Source organism: Callospermophilus lateralis, unplaced genomic scaffold (assembly GCF_048772815.1).
Source record: "Callospermophilus lateralis isolate mCalLat2 unplaced genomic scaffold, mCalLat2.hap1 Scaffold_43, whole genome shotgun sequence".
In the NCBI taxonomy this organism is placed as follows: Eukaryota; Metazoa; Chordata; class Mammalia; order Rodentia; family Sciuridae; genus Callospermophilus; species Callospermophilus lateralis.
Window position 1 is genome coordinate 12,315,199 of NW_027514380.1, and position 21,992 is coordinate 12,337,190.

General features: G+C 36.6%; 1 protein-coding gene across 1 annotated transcript; it reads left to right on the forward strand.

Annotated features, from left to right (window-relative positions):
- Window positions 1-2,108: 2,108 nt before the first annotated feature.
- On the forward strand, window positions 2,109-21,951 carry LOC143389083 (transport and Golgi organization protein 1 homolog). Its single transcript, XM_076842392.1, has 6 exons — window positions 2,109-2,364; window positions 3,949-4,152; window positions 6,548-6,696; window positions 19,339-19,470; window positions 21,671-21,682; window positions 21,823-21,951. The coding sequence occupies exons 1-6, from the start codon at window positions 2,109-2,111 to the stop codon at window positions 21,949-21,951; spliced, it is 882 nt and encodes a 293-aa protein (XP_076698507.1).
- Window positions 21,952-21,992: the final 41 nt, after the last annotated feature.

Here is a 21,992-nt window from a genome sequence, read left to right on the forward strand (position 1 = left end):
TGGTCCCCAGCCCCCGTGGGCTGGGCTAGGGGGTCGCAGGACAACGGGTGGGGTGCAGGAGTGACGAAGAGCCTTGGGACCCTGCGTGTGTCCCCTCCAGCTCTGCTGGCGCCCCAGCCAGCCCGCTCGGTTTGCAGCTTTTGTTGGCAGCGTTTTGTTTTTCTCTACTGACTGAGGTGGGGGTTGGGAAACATGATTCCCCAGGGACAGCTCTCAGTTTATTCCCTTCCAGGATTCGCCTAGGATCTCAGTGGGTGATGGGCTTGTGCGCTGCGCGCCCAGGGCTCCCCACGCTGTAGCAGAGTGCTTTTCTGCCCCCGCCACAGGGACCTGGGCCGGTGTGGTATCAGGGCAGATGTTCTCCAGGGCTCGGTGGCCCTAATCCCGGTGGCAGGTTGATAGTGGGGCTCCTTGGGAAAGGCTCACTGGCCCCTTCGACCTTTTGCTGCACTGGGGATTGGGCTGGTTTTCCCTTTTAACAGGGACTAGAGTTTAGGCTTGGGAAGAGCACCTAGTCCAGGCATGCAATGTGTTCCGATGTCGGCCCCGACTCTGCTTCAATCCTGTCATTTCTGTGCATAGAAGCCTCCCTTCATATTTGAGGTAGGGTAGCAGGTGGGCCAGTAATCTTTTGCTTTTGAAAGAGGCCAAGGATCTGCACTGGCCACCTGGGAACTGCAGCCTCTTCTGTGTGCAGAAAGCGGACAGAATTGCTTCCCAGTCCTGGATTGGAGGTGGGCGGTGGGGAGGATGTAGCCATTCAGATTCAGATGAAGAAGTTTGTTGCAATAACAATAATAAATACTCCAAGATTTTTATAAGCCAATTCAGTTTTAGACTCAGTCGCTAGTGTTGTTGGAACCTCTTTCCTCTATATATTTACTGGCCCAGAATACTTCTTATGGCCTCCCACTTGGTTTCTAGTAACCTTGTAACTTGATGCCCGTGTTGTCCATAAATTGTAAGCAGTACATATTTTAAAATATTCATGCTAAAAAGGCCAAGAAGTTTACCCTTGAGCTCTTTATGCCTAAATTGGTGTTACCAAAAACAAATTTTATAATTTGAATTGTTTGTTCCACTCCAATAAAGAAAAAAGATGTCTCCAATATATGTTAAGCAGTTCCTAGAGGTAACCCTAAGGCTGGAGTAAATAAACACTCAGAAAAGCAAAGCAGCTGCCATGATATTTCCTTTCAGTTTTGGGTGAACAAAATCAGGCTTCCAGCATGGTAGAATGTTTGCTATTCTTTGCTATCAAGCACTATCCTATGTGGGCTACCTGGACAATCTCATCACTGATGCTTCCTCAGTACTAAGACATGGTGTTGGTAAGGTTCAGTGGGGTAACATAACTTGAGAAATGGCCTGTGTCCAAACAGATGTGACCAAACACAACAGGTGGGTCTGTGTTGTGTTGTAGGAAGTAGTGAGGTGTGTATGTCAGGTGTCCTTGTGTGCCTTCCAAATAAGTGCTCAAAAAAAAAAAAAACTAATTAGGTGCTCCATAGTATGCATTATGTTGTCACCTAATATATTACTGATTTGTAAATCCTCTATGACCTAAGGGGGAACAAGAGAAACATTGCCATTTCCACTTGTGATGAGAATTCCCCACCTTAAAGTGTCTTTCACCTTCAACTTGGCCTCTTAATTATATATGAATTAGGATGCTGACAGTTTTGAAAATAGTCCTATTTTAGCTTCAGAAAAACAAGTTACCCTCTCCAAATCTGTGTTTGTTCCTCAGACATATATTTTTATAAAACACACATTCTTGTGTATTTTACTGCTAACTGGCTTTTAGAAAAAGTGTTATTTCCATTTCTTCTTTGTGCTTTTTACATACATCTATTGTCCATTTCATCTTAAATCAGAAACTGTGTATTTGGTCAACCAAAAGAAAAATGTTGCTTCTACCAGTTTCTAGATCAATTGTGATTCTAGTCCTGCATTTTAAGCATGAAGGTATTGCCTGACCTTTTTTCATGGTTAAACTTGTTCCTTGTCAGATAGGATACCCACTTTTGATTTTGTTTATTAAAAAAAAAATACGAATGAGGATGTTTTGAAACAAGTCGGCACAGCAGGAGAGCCTGCCCTATAACATGGAAAAAGTTCTAGATAAGGTCTTCCGTGCCTCTGAGTCACACATTTTGAGCGTAGCAGAGCAAATGCTTGATAATCCTGTGAATGATATTAGAGACATAGGAATAAAGGAAAGTAACATATTTGAAGAGGCTGCAGTGCTTGATGATATCCAATACTTGATCTATTTTGTGAGGTACAAGCACTCCACAGTGGAGGAGACTGCTCCATTGATAACAGCGCCTCCTCTAGAGGAAATCTGGGCTAAAGCTGAAGGTAAATACCTGCCTGCGGCTTGAGCTGGAGAAAAGGAGTTGTTCCATCCAGGTGTTTTTGTGTATTATTGTAAAGTTCTGCTCAGTTTCCATGTGCCTAAAGGAGAAAGAAGGCTGACTCAGGAGCCCCATATGTTCCTTTATTCATTCTTTTGGGCTAGAGCATGAAAGGACATTGCTTATTCTTTTTTTTCCTTTAGGACAGTTGGGATTGGTTAGCATGTTCAAAGAGAAATTTTATAAAAAGCTAAAGAGAAAGATATAAATGAGAAACTAAGGCACAAAGTAGACCTGTTAACAGTACAGATTTTATATTAAAATTATAAAAGGGCTTTATTAAACATAATTTCTTAATCATAAAATATCTGTACTAGATCATGTGGGTGTGGAGTGACTAGCATAACTTTTTTTTTTTTTAGAATTTAATCTCTTTTTATGTGGTGCTGAGGATCAAACTCAGTGCCTCACCTGCACTAGGCAAGTGCTCTGTCACTCAACCCTAGCCCTAGAATAACTTTTAATGGATAGCTTGCCTGAATTCCCCTCCCCAGCATTTATCTTTTGTGGATACCATGCTATTTCCAGTCTCTTGGGGGAGAGGTCACTTATTCTGGTTTTACTCCACTGGGTTCTAAGGTCCTTGCATTCATATTAATCAAAGATGGAACCAGGATGACAAGCCTTATAATGTAGTGCTTGACACATAGAAGCCTTTCAATTAAATATTCGTCAAACTGACAATGAGCCAATATCCTGATAAAATCTTTCTGTTTCCTGGTTTCATATTTGATCATCTCTATCCATTGTTTTTCAAAATGAAATATTTCAACTGAGAGTATATGATAAGAATTCCAGAAGGACATAAAGCCATTGGAAAAATTTACTTCCCAAGAATGCTAATTTTACCTGATAATTTGTGGAAGAAAACAGTTGTACATTTAATCAAAGCAGATATATTTTGGATAAGAATGCAAAGTACAAGTGAATGTTCAGCGTAGAATATGAAGCTGTGAAGAGATAATCTTTGCTCTGGATCCTATTGGTCTATGTCCTGAGCTCAGGAAGGAGATAGGTCCACCATTTGGCTCCTAGGTTACTTTGAACATATTTGAAAGACACATTAGCAAGCTAGACTTACGGAATTCCCTTCTCTATACTGGCTCGGTGAGACCAGCACACTTGTAGATGAAAGAGTTCCTGTTATTTCTGAGCAGAATAGACATTTCACATTTTTGATCTGGACCAGAATTCTCCTCTGCACATTTATTCATGAGGGTGTATGTTGGTTTGCCAAGGGAAGGTAAGTTATTGAAGCCTCTATCATAAATGTATTTGTTTATGAAATACTTTGGATTAAAGGCTTCTTTATAAATTTGACTGTATAGTTCAGTCATCCTTTAAATGGGATGAAAACAATTAACCCTCCCGTATCCTTGCCCAGTTGTTCTCATGGGTGCATGCCAGGACATGGAAGGCAGTGTTGAGGTATCTGGAGCTGTGTGCTGAGGGGGAGTGCTGATCATTGGGCTTAAGTGGGGTTAGATAGTGTCATCCAGCTGGTTCAATGCATTCTTTTCCCCTGTAGAGATGCAGCCACCCCATGAAGATGATTTTCCTAAAGAGAACACAAATCATCTTAATAGAAATCTTCATGAAGAGCCTCGCCTCCTGAGTCATCATTTAAATATGAACCATCCTGAAGAGCCCAGCCTCTTGAGTCAACATGTGACTGAGGACATGGGTGTCTCAGAAGTGTCTCAGATCCCAAATACTGAGAAAGTAGACCCAGGTAAAGCTTGCCAATTTTTCTCTACAAAGTAGAGGCATTATCATAATGAAGGCTTTCAAGGATATTTGTTGCCAAAGCTACAAAATAGAGCAGAGAGTGATATAGGTACATGTGAGTTCAAAAAAAAAAAATCTCTTAAGTGAGAGAAAATCAAGAATAAAGATGACTAGAAATCAAAAATAGGCCAGAGACTGTAACTCACCTAAAAGAAAATGTTTAGCTATGACTAGCTTGTGTAAACCATTTACAACGAAAATATTATTCTTCAAAGGCCTTATGCTCTAAAACTGTAATTTTCAACCAGACCAACAGCACCAGAAACTCTAGGGGTGGGACCCACAATCTGTGTTTAGCAGGCCTTCCAGGAAAGTCTGGCCTGGTACAAGTTAGCTTGAGAATCACTGTTCATAGTCTCATAAATTCTGTGTTTTTTCCCTTTTCTTCTAAATGGAATGTAATATAGCTCAAGTCCTGTTTTGACTTGCTTCCTGGACATGGTAATTAAACTTTTTCAAATGCAGTCAATGGTCCAGATCTTTATACTATATACTTACAGGAAACAGTACAGAACTGCAATCCATTTTAGACTGACACTTATGAATACTTCATCATAGTGCACAGTATCCAGTGGGAGATGAGAAACAATTTTTCAAAAAAATCCCCAATAATGGCATCAACAGCATTCTACTTTTGTGTTGTTCACTCTCATTTTATCAGTAAATTAGATGATAACTAATTGTTTTATTTTATCCATCCAGTATGGTGCTATGAAGCCATAATTACTGTATTTTGTGTTTTTAAAGGTTCTGGTCTGTAAGCATAGCTATAGCATTATCCTGCACCAGTGCAGGGCTTGGCAGCACTGATCCTGACCCCCCCCCATCTGCACACACAGAGTGTAGGAGAACTCATAGCAGGGGGGATTCAGTTAATTTGAGAAGGAATAACATATCAGTTCTCCCATTTTCCAGAAGACATTGCATCCATATATGAACACTACTGACTTCTGAACTGTCTTTAACTCCATAAGGTTCTGAAAATGAATCACGCACCATTAAGATTTGTTATTTTCATGCTCCAAAACTTTCAAGATTAGGGAAAACTTGGCTTACAAAATTAAGCATGAATTATTTCCCTGGCCTTTTAGGTTCTACCACAAAATGATGTCAATCACCTTTATAGGTAAAATCTTCCCAAATGTCATTTAATGTGTCTCAGGTGCTGAGATGCTGAGCCAATGGGCAGACTTCACCAGCAGTCAAATTCATAGACTAATAGTGAATGGAGGGCCTGGGGTTGTAGCTCAGTGGTAGAGTGCTTGTCTAACATGTGAGGCACTGGGTTTGATTCTCAGCACTGCGTACAAATAAATAAAATAAAGGTCCATCAAAAACTAAAAAAAAAAAAATTTAAAAATTAGGCAAAAGCTTAAAAAAATAGTAGTGAATAGAATCTCAGGGTTGAGAAAGACCTTAGAGGCAACTGGTCCAACTTCCTTTTTTTTTGAGAGAGAGAGAGAGAGAGAGAGAGAGAGAGAGAGAGAGTGTTAGTTAGTTAGTTAGTTTTAATATTTATTTTTTAGTTATCGGAGGACACACATTTTTTTTTTTTTTTTTTTTTTTGGTATGTGGTGCTGAGGATCGAACCCTGGCCGCACGGCCAGACGAGCGCACTACCGCTTGAGCCACATCCCCAGCCCAACTGGTCCAACTTCTTAATAACTGCATGTTGGACTCCTAGCTGTTTAATCAAACGTACCCCAGTCTTATGTAACTCATACTGAAATTCCACCCCTACAAGTTCTCAGATCTAACTGGAATTCTACCTCATTCACAGAGCCTCAATGCAGGTCTGTACCCAATTCCCTTTAGTCTCTCTTGGTATTACTGTGTTCTTTTTAAATAGCTGTCATCTGTCCACTCAATAAATAGTTGTTGAGTATCTCTGCCAGGTGCCAGATGCTGTGTTAAGCCTTGGCTCATTCCACCTGTAAATCTGCAAACCAAGACTCCCTCCCTCTCTTTCAGCTTTCCGAAAATTTTTAACACAAAGTTTCACCAGCACTAAATTCATGTTTGTTGATTGTGACCATGTCTATATATCTCTGGTTTTAAAAATTTTCCTTTAGTAAATATTGTTCTGATAGCAGTTGTATGGCCATGGAAGTAGTGGAGAGTAGACTGGAGATTGTTCATTTTATAATTGAAGGGTCTGACTGCTCTAATTAGGATTTTGAAGTTTTCTTCTCTGTGTTAATTGTCTTTAGGAAAGCCACATATTCCAGGCACTGTGACTCATATATTTAGTGAAACACTCGATGAATATTGAAACTGAAGAGAGGCAATTCTTATTCTATAGCATAAAATAAAATAGCCATTTCCCCTTTCAATTTTAGAGCTACTTATAACAGAAGGTACTCCTGTTGATGATGCTGATACAGAAAACCAAGTAGAGGAGATAATGGTGGAAGAGCCAGCAGATGCCACCCTTTTGGACAACATGCTTTCCTTGTTATATTCATTCTTGCTTTATTTCACTAAGATGGTAAGTTTGACATAGTTTCTTCAATTAGAATGTTGATTATTAGTTTTTAAGTGGTTTCTGGTCATGAAGTGAAGAACTTAAAATGTCTTTATGAAAATGACTCCTGACCCTTTGAGTAGATAGCTCCTAAAACAAAAGCCATAAGGGTGTGGCTTAATGGCTACTTAGTTTAGCATATGAGGAAGATTTGCTGTCTACCAAGGCTGGACATTTGTACACCTGTAAAAACTTGGTTCTTCCCCTCAGAACCTTTCATTCTGGCAGGGAGATAATGGCATTCACTTGAAACACAGTAAGATAATGGCAGAAAGAGAGGTATTTATTTGATGGTAGAACATTATTGTCCATAAATGCATTTATTATGGTTGGAAGGGTGATCAATAAGGTCAGAAAGTAGTTGAGATGTGTTTGAAGCACAGGCAAAGGGCAAACAGGAGTGTGACATGTGGTTTGTTGTTGATTAGACAGGCTGGGGTGGAGGATGGTGGGGGAATCTGGCAGTCAGAAGAAATGTGTTCAGAGAAATGGAAACATGAAGAAAAGGATATTTGGGGAGGACAGGAGAATGTGAATAGTTGGTGTTGTATAAAGTGTGAAGTTGGAGGGGAATGGTCTGTTGGAGAGGCCAGCAAATCTTAAAGGAAGTCATGAGCCAAAGTAGCATTAGACCATTAATAGTGGGGATCCTTAGAAAGTTTTAAGAATGAAAGGAATTAGGTTAGATCTGTTTCTTAGAAAGAGTCACTTAAGGCTGACCTTTCTAAAGAAAATCATGATCCAAACAAGACATTTAATCTGTCTAGAAGCTTATCTAAGCATTTTAGGACTTACCTCCCCCTCATGGTATTTGTTGATATTGGACTTTTAGAGTTTAATTATAGGAATGAGAAAGCTTTTAGAGATTGGAAGATAAGATGGTCCTAGGGCCATTGTGACAGGAATCCTTCTCAACTGAAGTTGTTTCCTGTAGGTTGTGTTATTTCAAGACTTGTGTAAAAAAAGTGATGTTGTTGTTTTTCTTGTAAAATGTATAGATTTTGAAGCCAGGTAGATCTGGTTTCAAATCCCAAGGTTATCATTTAGAAGTTTGGGCAAATAACTAAACTTTTGAATATCAGATTCCCCATCTGAAAAATGTAGATAATGCTTACACCAATCATAAGAATTAAATGATTTGACAAGGTAAAGTGTCTGGTGAGGTGTCTGGCATTTTGTAGGGTTTTACCCCCACGCACCCCCTAATTCTCATGTAGGCAGTCAGAGGTGGTATAAAGACAATGAATACCTGGGGAGGAAAGACCACCAGGGTGGAAAAGATGTGATGGGGAGAAATGAATCATTTTTCAGTTGGCTCCATGTTTGTTCATGGTGGTGGCAGCCACCTGGGTAAGGAGTATGTATAAGCCAGGCAGGTAGAATAATGATATTTCCATTGATTAAAGCCCAGTCTTCCACAGTCATAATTTGATTATCAGAATGAATCAACATCACTTGGAAAGTTTACAGCCTCACGATATGGGAAGGATTTCTTTATTCATATTTTTAGGTATGCACAGAGCCCTCCTCTAGGTCTAGGTCGGGGTACACAAATGTGGTGCAGGTATGGTCAGTGATTTTGCGGTGATAGGTAAGACATTGACGTGAGTGGCAAAGAAGAGGCACAATGTTACGAAACTGATTTGAAAGGAGCCTTCAAAAAGGCATTTTGATGGCCCAGTATGTACAGGACATTGTGCGAGTACTAAAAGAGTCTAACAGGTGTAAGGCATGATTGTGATTTTTGAAAGCCTTAAGAAAAGGACTTAACAAATATATGCAAAAATTATGAACAAGTCAATGTAAAATCTTAAACAAGTAGTATGATATCTGATAGGACTGGAGAGTAATAGGCTCTGATGTGTTTGGGAATGTGCACCAATCAGATTCATTGATCAATGGAATCTTAGTAGAATCTTAGTGTTAGAAGAAACCTTGGAAGGCTGTTAGTCTAGTTTCTCACTCATTGCTGTAATTTTTTTACTGTGGCCCTGACGAATAGTTATGAGGCCTGTACACCAGTATTTCCTAGCATGAATCACTCTCTTACAAGGCTACTTGTTCTTCTGTTGTCTAGTTCATCCTTGTATTGACTCCAAATTTTCCTCCACATGATTTCCTCTATAAAATTGAATTCTTTTCTACATAGAAATCCTTTAAATATTTGAAGTTATATCTTAATTTAAAAATTATTTTTAGTATTTTTATCATGGAAACTTTCAAATAAGAGCAGAGAGAATAGTAGGGGACTATAGGTAACCATAACATACTGTACATTTCAGAGTACTAGAAGAAAAGATTGTGAAAGTTTTACCATAAATGATGTTTGAGGAGGTAGATATATTTAACCTGATTTAAATGTTACATAGTGTATACATGCATCAACTGTACTACAAAGCAATAGTAACAAAAACAGCATGGTACTGGTACCAAAACAGGCAGGTGGACCAATGGTATAGAATAGAGGACACAGAAACCAATCCACAAAATTACAATTATCTTATATTCGATAAAGGGGTAAAAGCATGCAATGGAGGAAGGATAGCATCTTCAACAAATGGTGTTGGGAAAACTGGAAATCCATATGCAACAAAATGAAACTGAATCCCCTCCTCTCGCCATGCACAAAAGTTAACTCAAAATGGATCAAGGAGCTTAATATCAAATCAGAGACTCTGCATCTGATAGAAGAAAAAGTTGGCTCCGATCTACATATTGTGGGGTTGGGCTCCAAATTCCTTAATAGGACACCCATATCACAAGAGTTAAAAACAAGAATCAACAAATGGGACTTACTTAAACTAAAAAGTTTTTTCTCAGCAAGAGAAACAATAAGAGAGGTAAACAGGGAGCCTACATCATGGGAACAAATTTTTACTCCTCACACTTCAGATAGAGCCCTAATATCCAGAGTATACAAAGAACTCAAAAAATTAAACAATAAGAAAACAAATAACCCAATCAACAAATGGGCCAAAGACCTGAACAGACACTTCTCAGAAGAGGACATAACAATCAATCAACAAGTACATGGAAAAATGCTCACCATCTCTAGCAGTCAGAGAAATGCACATCAAAACCACCCTAAGATACCATCTCACTCCAATAAGATTGGCAGCCATTATGAAGTCAAACAACAACAAGTGCTGGCGAGGATGTGGGGAAAAGGGTACTCTTGTACATTGCTGGTGGGACTGCAAATTGGTGCGGCCAATATGGAAAGCAGTATGGAGATTTCTGGGAAAGCTGGGAATGGAACCACCATTTGACCCAGCTATTGCCCTTCTCGGACTATTCCCTGAAGACCTTAAAAGAGTGTACTACAGGGATACTGCCACATCGATGTTCATAGCAGCACAATTCAAAATAGCTAGATTGTGGAACCAACTTTGATGCCCTTCAATAGATGAATGGATAAAAATAAATGTGGCATTTATACACAATGGAGTACTACGCAGCACTAAGAAATGACAAAAATCATTGAATTTGCAGGGAAATGGATGACATTAGAGCAGATTATGCTAAGTGAAGCTAGCCAACCCCTAAAAAACAAATGCCAAATGTCTTCTTTGATATAATGAGAGCAACTAAGAACAGAGCAGGGAGGAAGAACAGGAGGAAAAGTTTAACATTAAACAGAGTCATGAGGTTGGAGGGAAAGGGAGAGAAAAGGGAAATTGCATGGAAATGGAAGGAGACCCTCATTGTTATACAAAATTACATATAAGAGGTTGTGAGGGGAATGGGAAAAAAATAAGAAGAGAAATGAATTACAGTAGATGGGGTAGAGAGAGAAGATGGGAGGGGAGGGGAGGGGGGATAGTAGAGGATAGGAAATGTAGCAGAATACAACAGTTACTATTATGGCATTATGTAAAAATGTGGATGTGTAACCGATGTGATTCTGCAATCTTTGTAATGTTTTGAATAACCAATAAAAAAAATAAAAAAACCTGTAAATCTGCAGATCCAAGATATTAAATGGAACTAGAGTACAAAAAGCATGAATAAAGCTATATCAGGGTATATTATATCATAAATAAATTGCTCAAAACCAGTGATAAAGAGCAATCTTAGCAGTTAGAGAACACTTTTATGTAGAAAAGAACTAAGGATGACATCAGATTTCTTGTCAGAAATTAGGCATAAGAGAATATAGTGGGTGATACCTTTAATATATTTGAAGAGCAATAATGTTGGCCAATAATATCATGCCCAGTGAAATATCTTTCTAAAATGAAGACTTGTACTGACATACAAGCTGAAAGAATTCACCCTACACTTGCACCATACAGCAGATGGAAATAATGGAAAAAGGAGTAAAGAGCACTGAAAATGGTGACTGTGTGCATAAATATTCAAAATAATTTTTCTTATTTGAACATTTTAAAAAGTCATTGACTGTTTAAAGACAAATATCAGTGTAGTATGGGACTTAGAAAACATGTAAAGTAAAATACATGACAACAGTATAAATCTCAGAAGGGTAGTAACTATTGTAACATTCTTATTGAATATGTGAAGTACTATAGTATCATCTGAAGGTAGATTGTGACAAATTAAAGATGTATATTCTAAACCCTGAAGCACTAAGATTAGAAAACAGAGATATAGCTTAATAAGCCAATAGAGGAGTCACTAAAAATACCAATAGTGGTATTTCTGCAAAAGAAGACAGAAAGAAAAGAAAAAGAACAAAGAACAGAAGGAACAAATAGAAGATTATATTAAGCTTACACCTATGCACAGCAGTAATCCTATTAAGTGGAAAGTATCTAAATACATCAGTTAAAAACAGAGATTGTCATATTGCCTAAAGAAGCAAGACCCAAATAGAGGTCTATGGGAATAACACTGTAAATAGAAAGACACAGAGAAGTCAAAATTAAAATGATTGAGAAAGGTATCTCATGTTAAAAACTAGTCAAGGAAATCTGGAGTAGCTACATTAAACCAAATGAGGTTGTGGGGCAAAAAATATATCATCAGGACTAAAGAAAGTTATTTCCTAATGATAAAGGAGTCAGTCAAGATTATATAATAAACCTAAGTGCTTGTACTTTTAATATTAGACCTTCAAAATACATGAAGTATAAAAATTGATAGAATTAAGAGGAAAATGATGAATATAGGATTACATTTAGAGATTTCAATATCCTCTCCTCAGCAATTGGCAGAAAACGAAAAATAAAAGTAAGGTTGTAGAAAGTATGAGTGACATAATCAATCCATCCATTTGAAATTAATTGACATTTATAGAAAACGCCCAAAGAGCTGAATACCTATTCTTCTTAGTGCACTTGTAACATTTACCAAGATAAACCATATTCTGGATCTTAAAAAAAAAATTATCAGTAAATATAAAAGTATTCAAAGACAGGCAAAGCTTTTTTTCTGAACACAATAAAATGAGAAATCAATAATGGAAAATTCCCAAATATTTGGAAACTTAAGTGCCAGGCTGATATATATATATATATATATATATATATATATATATATATATATATATATATATATATATGTAGATGAACACACAGTACATTTATTTTCATGTGGTGCTGGGGATCGAATCCAGTGCCTCACACATGTGAGGCAAGCACTTTACCACTGAGCTACAACCTTAGCCCCCACTGCTAAATATTTTTTGAGTCAAATAAATCAGAGAAGAAATTCATATTTTGAGTTGAATAAAACTGAAAACAACATATCCATTTGTGCAATGTCACTAAAGCGTTATTGGAAAATTTATAGCACTACCAGGCCCAGATAGCTTTATTAAAAAAGAAGTCTCCAGTCATTGACTTTAGTTCCTACTATGAGAAACTTGAAAAGGAAAAATAAGTTAATCTCTAAGTAAGCAAGAAAAAAAAGATATAATAAAGACCATAAGTCAGTGAAATTTTAAAAAAGGAAAATAAGAGAAAATCCATGAAACCCACAGCTAGTTCTTTAAGATGAATAAAATTGATCAACATCTAGCAAGGGAAATAAAAGAGGAGACACAGATTACCAATATCCAAAATCAGAGAAGGGATATAACTACAGATTCCACAGATACTAGACTGATAATGGGGATATTATGAACAGTTTATGTTAATTAACTTGACAATTTAGTTGAAATGAAGAAATTCCATTTAAGCCACCAGTTGCAAAAGTTGACTCAAGAAAAACAGACATCTTCATAAACCTTGTTGACTATTAAAGAAATTGAAGGTATAGGTAAAGACCTTTCTACAAAGAAAAAAAAAATAAGACACAGATAGCTTTATTGGTGATCCAATTAAACCTGTAAGGAAGAAATGATACTAATTCCTAATAGTATTAGTAATACTAAACCCTTGTAGAATATTAAAGCAAGGAAATATTTCTCTTATGAAGCCAGTGTTATCACTACACTAAACCAAGACAAAGATATAACAAGAAAAGAAAACCACAGACCTCTCACGGGATCTCCAATGAACCTGTACAGTAATTCTAAACAAAAATTTAAGTCAAATACAACAATATGTAAAAGGAAAATACATCATAGACAAAAACTAGACTGATGATGGGGATTTATGTCAAGAATCCAAAATTTATTTAACATTTGAAAATCAATGAAATTTACCACATTGATGTACCTAAAAGCACAATCTTTGTGTTCAGCTCAAGAGATACAAAACAAGCATTTAAAAAATATAGCAGAGGGCTGGGGATGTGGCTCAAGTGGTAGCGCGCTCGCCTGGCATGCGTGCTGCCCGGGTTCGATTCTCAGCACCACGTACAAAGATGCTGTGTCTGCCAAATACTAAAAAATAAATATTAAAAAATTCTCTCTCTCTCTCTCTCCCCCTCTCTCTCTCACTCTTTAAAAAAAATATAGCAGAGGTGGAAAATGTTGGGGAGTAATATTGGCCAAATTATATTGTTATTTTGTGTGCATGTACAAGTAGGTGACAATAAATCCCATCGACATGTAAAAAAAAAAAAAAAACAGCCCTGATTATTATTTAAAAAAATTTTTTTAGATGTTGATTGATTTTATTTTATTCACTTATTTATATGCGGTGCTGAGAATCGAACCCATTGCCTCACACATGCTAGGCAAGTGCTCTACTACTGAGTATCAACCCCAGCCCCTCAGCATTGATTATTGATGTAGAAAAAACAAACAACAAACTAGGAATAGAAGGGAGCTTAAAACATCCTCTGAAAAAAATGCAGCTAACCTCATACTTAATGATTGATAATTGAATACTTTTCCCCAAGATCAGAAACCAAACAGAGATGTCTACTCACATTACATCTATTCAGCATTGTACTGGGGTGCAGTAAGGAAATAGCTAGTATACTAAGGCAAGAAAAAGAAATAAAATGGACTCAGATTGGAAAGGAAGAAATAAAATTCTCTTTATTTTCAGATAACATGAACATATATAGACAAAATCTGGTATGATCTAGAAAAAAGCTATTGTAAAGTTTACATCTAAAAGCAATTATATTTTCTATATATTAACAATGAATAATTAGAAATTGAAATTTTAAAGCTTTCCATGTACAATAGAATAAAAATATGAAGTATTTAAACATAAACATGGCAAAAACTAAAATGTATATATTAAAAACTATAAAATATTGCTGATAGAAATTAAAGAGAACCTAAATGGAAAGAGATACCTAATTTATGAGTCAGAAGACTAAGGTTTCCATTCATCCCAGTTTAATCACCAGAGTCAACATTATTCCAATCAAAATCCCAGCAGAGTTTTGTAGAAAATGACAAGCTGATTGCAACAGACCTAGAATACGTAGCTTCAAGACTTAAGCTAGGGCTGGGGATGTAGCTCAGTGGTAGAGCACTTGCCTAGCATATGCAAGTTCATGTGTTCAATCCCTAGTACCATACAAAGAGGGAAAAAGAAAAAAAAATTATTCTAAAGCTACAGTAATTAGGATCGCAGACAAAACATTGGAACAGAGCCAAGAATTCAGAGATAGATACACATATATATGGCAACAGTCATTGACAAAGATGGAAAGACAAGTAGAGAATGGAAAGTTTTTTCAGCAAATGGTACTGAAATTACTGCATATTTATACGCAAAATATTGATCCATGCCTTGCATTAGACACCTGAATTAACTCACAGACTTAAATATTAAACTCAAAACTACAAAACCTCTAGGAAAAAAATAAGAGAAAAATTTTTGTTGAACTTAGGTTCGGCAAAGATTTCTTAAATTTGACAACAAAAGCATTAAAAAGGATTTCACAATTTGGGATTCATCAAACTAAAACCTCTGTAATTCAAAATACACTTTGAAGTGAATGAAATACACAAAACACAAGATGGGAGGAAATTAGTGGAAAGCATTTATCTGATAAAAGACTTGCATCACGAATATATGAAGAACTCTTAGAACTCATTAGAAAGAAAAAATATAGTCCTGTAAAATAACACTTAATCAAAGAAGATAAACATATAGTAAATAAAGACATTAAAAATGCTTGACATAATTATCAGGGAAATGCAATTTTAAAGCATAAGAGTTACCACTACACACTTATTAAGTAGCTAATATTAAAGATAATTGTGCTGAGTGGTTGGAGAAGAGATGGAGGAACTGGATGGGTACACAGCTGGTGGGGATATAAAGAGGTAGAATCACCTTCTTAAAAAGGTAAACATACACCAGTCATATCCAACCATTCTTTTCCAAAGAAAAGATAAGTTATATAGTAATAGAAGGAATTTTATATCAGTGTTCTTGGCTATTTTAGTTGTAAAAGCCCCAAACTGGAAAAAAATCCAAATGTCTATCAATAGATGATAGACAAATTGTGGTACGTACATATAATGAAATGCTACTCAGCAATAAAAATAGATGATAGATTAACTGATGTAGATGAATCTCAAATTATGCTGAATAAGAGAAGCCATAGAAAATACAATATATTATCCCATACACATAAAACTTGAGGAATACAAAGCAATCTATTAAGATAGACATTTTGCTGGAGGAGTGGGAATGTGGGGGGCAAGAAGGAAGGGTGACAAAGGGCAGAATTTCCTAGAGAATGATAATATTTTTGGAAGTAAAGGATGTGTATATTATCTTGATTATAATGGTGATTTCATAATTTCATGTTTATCAAATTTATCAAATTACACACTTTAAATACATGCAATTTATTGCATGTCAATTTTACCTCAAAGCTATAAGAAATATATTCATCTTTTTTCACTTTCTAAGATACAAATAGTGTTCTATAAATACTTTTCTCTACTTCATTTTAAAAAAATGTATTCTGGAAACCAGCTCTTAGCAGTATTTAAAATTATTTTCTTTCTTCTTTGGTTTATTCAACAACTTTTATTGATGACGGTTGTTTCAGCCTTTTGTGACTATCTTGTGTTATTATAATTAATGCTTGAATAACATAGTTTTGTAAATACAAGTTTTAAACATTTGTTCTTGTATTCCCAGTATATTTAGAAGTTAGGGCTGGGGGACTATAGCTCCGCAGTAGAGCACTTGCCCTAGGTACCCTTCCCAGCACTGAAAAAGTAAAAAAAAAAAAAAAAAAAAAAAAAGTGGGATTGTTGAGTTAATAGGTAAATATATAAGCAGTTTTGGGAGATGTTGCCAAATCTCATCCATAAGGGTTGTATCATTTTGTATACTTTTCAGCAGTGTCTGAGAATTTGTATTCCCCCACATTCTCTCACCTACTGAGTATGTTGTCAAACGTTTGGATCTTGCCAATGCAAGTGAGAAATGGTATCTTGGTGTGGTTTAATTTGTATTTTGTTCATTATGAGCTAAGCAGAACATGTTTCCATATGTTATAGGTATTTGCATTTCTTTTCCTGAGATCTGTTTATTTCTTCAGCCCATTTTTGTATAGGTTTGCTGGCCATTTTATTTATAATGTTCTTTATATTTCAGGAACATGATTCTTTGGACAATAATATGTTGCAAATATTTTTTCTCAGGTTGTCATTGTCAAACTGCATGGGTGTGTGTGTGTGTGTGTGTGTGTGTGTGTGTGTGTGTGTATGTGTAGCAGGTTTATATACAGCCAGGAAAGATTTTTTCAATGAGGCAGGTTTTGACCACTCATAATACATAGAAAATTTCACCCAATATTTTCTAGTACTTGTTTATTTTCTATTTTTACATTCAGGTTTCTTATCCATTTGTAGTTTATCTTTTGAATAATTAGAGAAAAATCCAATTTTATAATTTTCCATGTGGTATTTGCAAACGCTACTTATTAGAAAGTCTATTTTCCCCAGACTAACTTTTATTGTACCCCAAATGTCCAGTGCAGTTGGCTATATTTCTGGAGTCTCTATTCTGTCCTACAAACTCTATGTATTCTTGGGCTTGGACGAGGGTACATGATTTGATTATATAGTCTGCCCTCCCTGTACCCTTCATTGCTCTTCTTTTTCAGTGCTTTCCTGCTTATTCTTGTTCTTTTGAATTGACTATATTCAACTTGACGACAGATTTTTAAAGATCCACATATGTTCATTCCCTCCCCAAGTTAAACGTCCCCAGTTTCTTCAATTTTTAGCACATGCTTTTCGGGCTATTCATGATTCTGTTCTTTCCCACAAGTCATGCATCCTTAAAATGTGGTATCCAGAAATGAAGCCACCGGCATGGGGTGTTAATGACATGATTCCTTAGGGTAACGCTTTTTAAAAAGAGTGTCATCCACAAGTGGATAAAGTAACATAGGACTGGAGTGAGTAGGGAAGGAAAGCCCAGTCCGAGCAGTAGTCCTTTAGAAGGGAGCAGGAGAAGCATCTCTTCTTCTGTCTGCACTTTTGGGGCAGGTACCTGGTGTCTCCACACGTTGAAAACAGGGTTTTGTTCTGGGAAGGGCTGGGAGGCCTGTTTTTCTCCTTTTTTCTAGTCTCTGTGTATAATCCCCTTCTTCTAGTTCCCTGGCTTCCTCCAGGCCCTTCTAAATTGTCCTATCCCAGTTCCTGGGACAGGTGAGCCTCTTTCCTCCTGGAGTCCTTTCATTTGGACTCTTCCGCTGGGCTCTCCTCACTTTGTCCCCCGCTGGGCTCCGCAGTTGGTTCTTCCCGCTCCCTCCCGCCCCTTGGCATCCTGGGTCTGCTCACTGCAGTCCGTCCAGCGGCTTCCTCTGATGACGCATTTTATGTGCTTTGGGCAGAAAGCGCCTGCGGTGGAGGAAGGCAAAGTTCACTTCCACTACCCGCCCCCTGAGCTGGGTCCTCCCGAAGTAGGAAATGTTGAAAGAGAGGGTCCTGTGCTGTTCTGCAGGGAAGCGTCGCTTCCGCTCAGCTGTCCCTACACCATGGACTCAGTACCTGCCACTGTGCCTTCTGTCACTACTTCCCCGGGGGACCCGGAGCTCCTGGGACCCCTGTCAGTGCTCTACGCAGCCCTCATAGCCAAGCTACTGGAGGTGACGGTCCCATTCCCAGGGAGGGACCCCAACTCTGGCAGGCGGGTGGCTGAGTTCTGGAGGTGTGGGTGCACTGACTGTCGTGGCGACGGAGAAATGGAGTGTGTCAGGCCCAAGGCAGGCAGGACATGACTGTATTGTTAAGCGAGGCCGGTGAGAGTGTACTTGAGCTTTCCCCACTTGCACTTTTTTTTTTTGACGGAATAGAGGTGACAACCTCATGTTATGTTCCGAAATGCAGCCAACAATTGAAACAGCTAACGTTACTACAGGTCTTTTCCCTAAGGAGACTGCTGGGGAATTGGGCCCAAATGACAGTTATCTCGTATTACCTGTAGAGGGCGGTGAAAACAGGAAAGAGTAGGCAGGTGTTTAATGCACTGCCTTTGAGCAACCGTTTAAAATTAGGCTTTGAATTTTATAGAAGGATGTTAAATTCAGAGAAGTTTATCTAAGCCAGTTCTCAAGAGTTGTCTGAAATTACATGTCACTTATCTGTTTATATAAGAGTGGAATGGAAGAGTGGAATGGAAGTAAGATTTAAAATCTTATACGTATATCATCATTGTTTTTATTTGTTGCCATAAAATTAATTAGTTCTTTTATATATTTAAGTTTTTGTCTTAAATGAATTTTTTAAATTTTAAAAAACAGGTTGTCTAAGAGAAAAGAATGATCCAGAGGGATTCTAGCCAGGTGTTAGACAATGTGATGATATAGGGCCTGTTACAAACTGGAAATGTATGCTCAATTTAAAGTATTTAGATTCAGGCTGGGGTTGTGGTTCAGTGGTAGAGCGCTTGCCTAGCATGCATGAGGCACAGGGTTAGGGTTAGGGTTAGGGTTAGGGTTAGGTTTAGAGTTATGGTCAGGGTTAGGGTTAGGGTTAGGGGTTCGATCCTTAGCACCATATAAAAACAAAATAATGTGTCCACCTGAAATTAAAGATACATAAATAAATTTTTACAAAAGTTTTTAGATTCATTATACTTGAAAACACTGCAAGTGAACAAAAAATATGAGACTGCCAGTATCCTCTCTCTTGAAGAAGCTATTGGAAAATATTGAGGAGGTGGATTTCTGATGAGGAGGTTGGTTTAGAATTGCCATGATTCTTTGTGACTGTTTTGTTATAAATTTAAGGTTTCCCATTTCTTCTAATTTGTGTTTCAGCTGTTTACTACATTGCCTGATGAGTATCAACCTGGGCCTGATTTTTATGGACTACCATGGGAGCCTATAGTTTTCACTGTTTTCTTTGGATTGGTATCCTTTGTCATTTTCTTTTGGAGAACTGTTCTTGTTGTGAGTAAATTAACTTACTTATACCTTAGCACATAAGCACAAGGATTATTTTATATAGTCACTGCCCCCCCCCTTTTTTTCCTTTTCAATTGCTAAAACACAAATTACTGGTTTAAGTCAAACTAACCTTATAAAATAATTTAGTGTGGGTGCAGTTGGTAGAACTGGTAATTCTTACAGCCATCCTGACCAGTAGTTTCATATGTATCAGAAGTCTTAAAAGTGGGATAAAAGATGGGATAGGTTAGATAAATATCATTTTATGTAGCATATATGTCTAGTAATCTATATTAAAGAAATAACTATGCTTTGAAGATTTTGGCAATGTTTTTCAGTGGAACAGTGTATTAGATTGAAGACTTAGCACAACATAATTCATTTAGGGGTTATTGTATGTTCGCTTAATGGAATAGTAGGCAGATTTATCTATTTCAAAGCTTTGAGGTACAGAAAATGCTCACAATTAAATGTGAAGTGGAAAAAAAAGCAGAAACTTAGATTTAAATGTTGATGAACTGTATGTTAATATAAACACATATAAATGGGGAAATGCTACAAAGAAATACAGTAAAATGAGAAAAAGGAGATGAGATAATTTTTCCAGTCTTTCATATATATTTTTCCCAGATTTTATGATTTGATCATATGTTCAGAAAATACCTTTTTTTTGGAAGTATAGATTATGTGTTGTCCAAAAATCCATTAAATGTTTTGTTCATTAAGTCTTTTTTTTCTGAGCAGAATTAGTCTATCTCTGTGTATGTGTGTATATATATGTATAAGCGTATATAAATACGCTTATACATACTTATGTTTGTACTGTAGGTCATTCTGTTTCATAGTTATTTAACATAATAGGAAGAAAATTATTTTAGGTAAATGGACTTTGCATATGAAAAGCCTAATAGTTAAAGAGGCCAAAAGCATTGGATAGAAATCTTTTCAAATCTGAGTGTTCTTTTTCTGATTTCTTAATTATATCAGACATATCATTGTTAAGATAAGTTTCCTCTCCTCGTACAATTGAGTGTTAAATCTCTTAAAAAGTATTCCCTTCTTAAATAGAAGAATCGTTTGCCTGGATTCCTGTGAGGAATTTTCTAATCTCATTGAACTTTTTCTCAGCTAAAAGGAAAAAGGAAATAGAAGGATAAAGAGAAGGGAAAAACATGAAAACACTTTATATTTCTTTCTTGTTTCTTTCATTTCAAGAACCCCGGTATCTGTTTCTCTTTTCACTAGGTTATGTGGGATCTGGTTCCTAGCTGTTGCTCCTCAGTTTCAGCATTTGACTTTGAAGCTTTAGTCTCTTCCTTAGATGACTGCTTTTATGCTACTTCCCATTTTCCTCTGTTGTCATTTTGAGTAAAAGGTTTGCAAGGCTATGACATTACAAAAATGCCATTTCTTTCTGTGTTGGAGTTTTCTGAATGCAATTTCCTATTACGAAGATCCCATGGATGATCCCTGGACACATCTGAGTATCCCATCACCATTTATAGCATTTGAAAGGACAAGTATATGCAAAGTTACAAAGAAATTTAGTGATGTTTTTTAAAAATTTCTGCTTAGGTTTTATTATCAGGCAGTTTATTGCTGTCTTTAGGAAATGATTGTTTTTGTCCTTTCCAGAATATGTTAATTGTCATTTCTCTTGTTGCTTGTGCATTTTCTTCTAGCAGTCTTCCATTTCAGATTTCTTGCTATATATTTAGTGGTTTGTAGAAATAAGATGATGTAGCCTCTTAGTTTCTAAATTCAGCCAATAGCCAAATTTAAATTGGAGTTCTAAGATGTTTTCTGGTGAGTGAAAGTGGCATATCTTAGTACAAAGATTATGCCTTTAATATTGTTTCCTCAGATTCCTTTTGAATAGTCATTGTTTCTAGACTTTACCCTGGTTATTTAGAATTCTCAAGTAAATGATTTTGAGTACACACACACACACACACATCTTTACTGTGAAATAAGGTACATATCTTAGTGTTTTTATGTCAGAGCCTATTTATGAAATATCACTACCAATTAAATTTAAAATGCTTGTTAACCTTTACTTATTTTTAATTCTATAAATTTATTATCCTGAACCAGAATGTTATTAAATTGTCACTTGGTTATGATTCTGACTGTTGTTTTAGGAATGCTGTTTCTATTGAGCAGATGTTTGACATCAAATTTAATCTTTTTTCCTCTCTTCCAGGTAAAAGATAGAGTATATCAAGGTAAATTTTTAGGTTTTTTAAACTTGTATTGTATTGGTGTTTGATGTGTGTTTTATGTATGTTAGAAGTAGATACAGTGACTTTTAATGTCTGTTACTTTTTTAACTCCTGAAAATTTTACTATTCCTAGGTTGCTAGCATGGATAATAGAGTAGATGATGATGGTTCCAACTCTGAGATAGGAGATAAAGAGGAGGAACAAATTGTGGATAGGGAGATGATAAGTTTTAATTTGGGGCAGATTAACTTTGAATATTGATGTAATGCAGATGTGTTACATTTGAAGAGTATTTCTATGCT

Excerpts from the sequence above, each read along its gene's own strand:
- LOC143389083 (XM_076842392.1), top strand. The coding sequence starts at position 2,109 with ATGGAAAAAGTTCTAGATAAGGTCTTCCGTGCCTCTGAGTCACACATT. Across the intron at positions 2,365-3,948 it reads AATCTGGGCTAAAGCTGAAG|AGATGCAGCCACCCCATGAA; the intron begins GTAAATACCTGC and ends TTTCCCCTGTAG. Across the intron at positions 6,697-19,338 it reads TGCTTTATTTCACTAAGATG|CTGTTTACTACATTGCCTGA; the intron begins GTAAGTTTGACA and ends TTTGTGTTTCAG.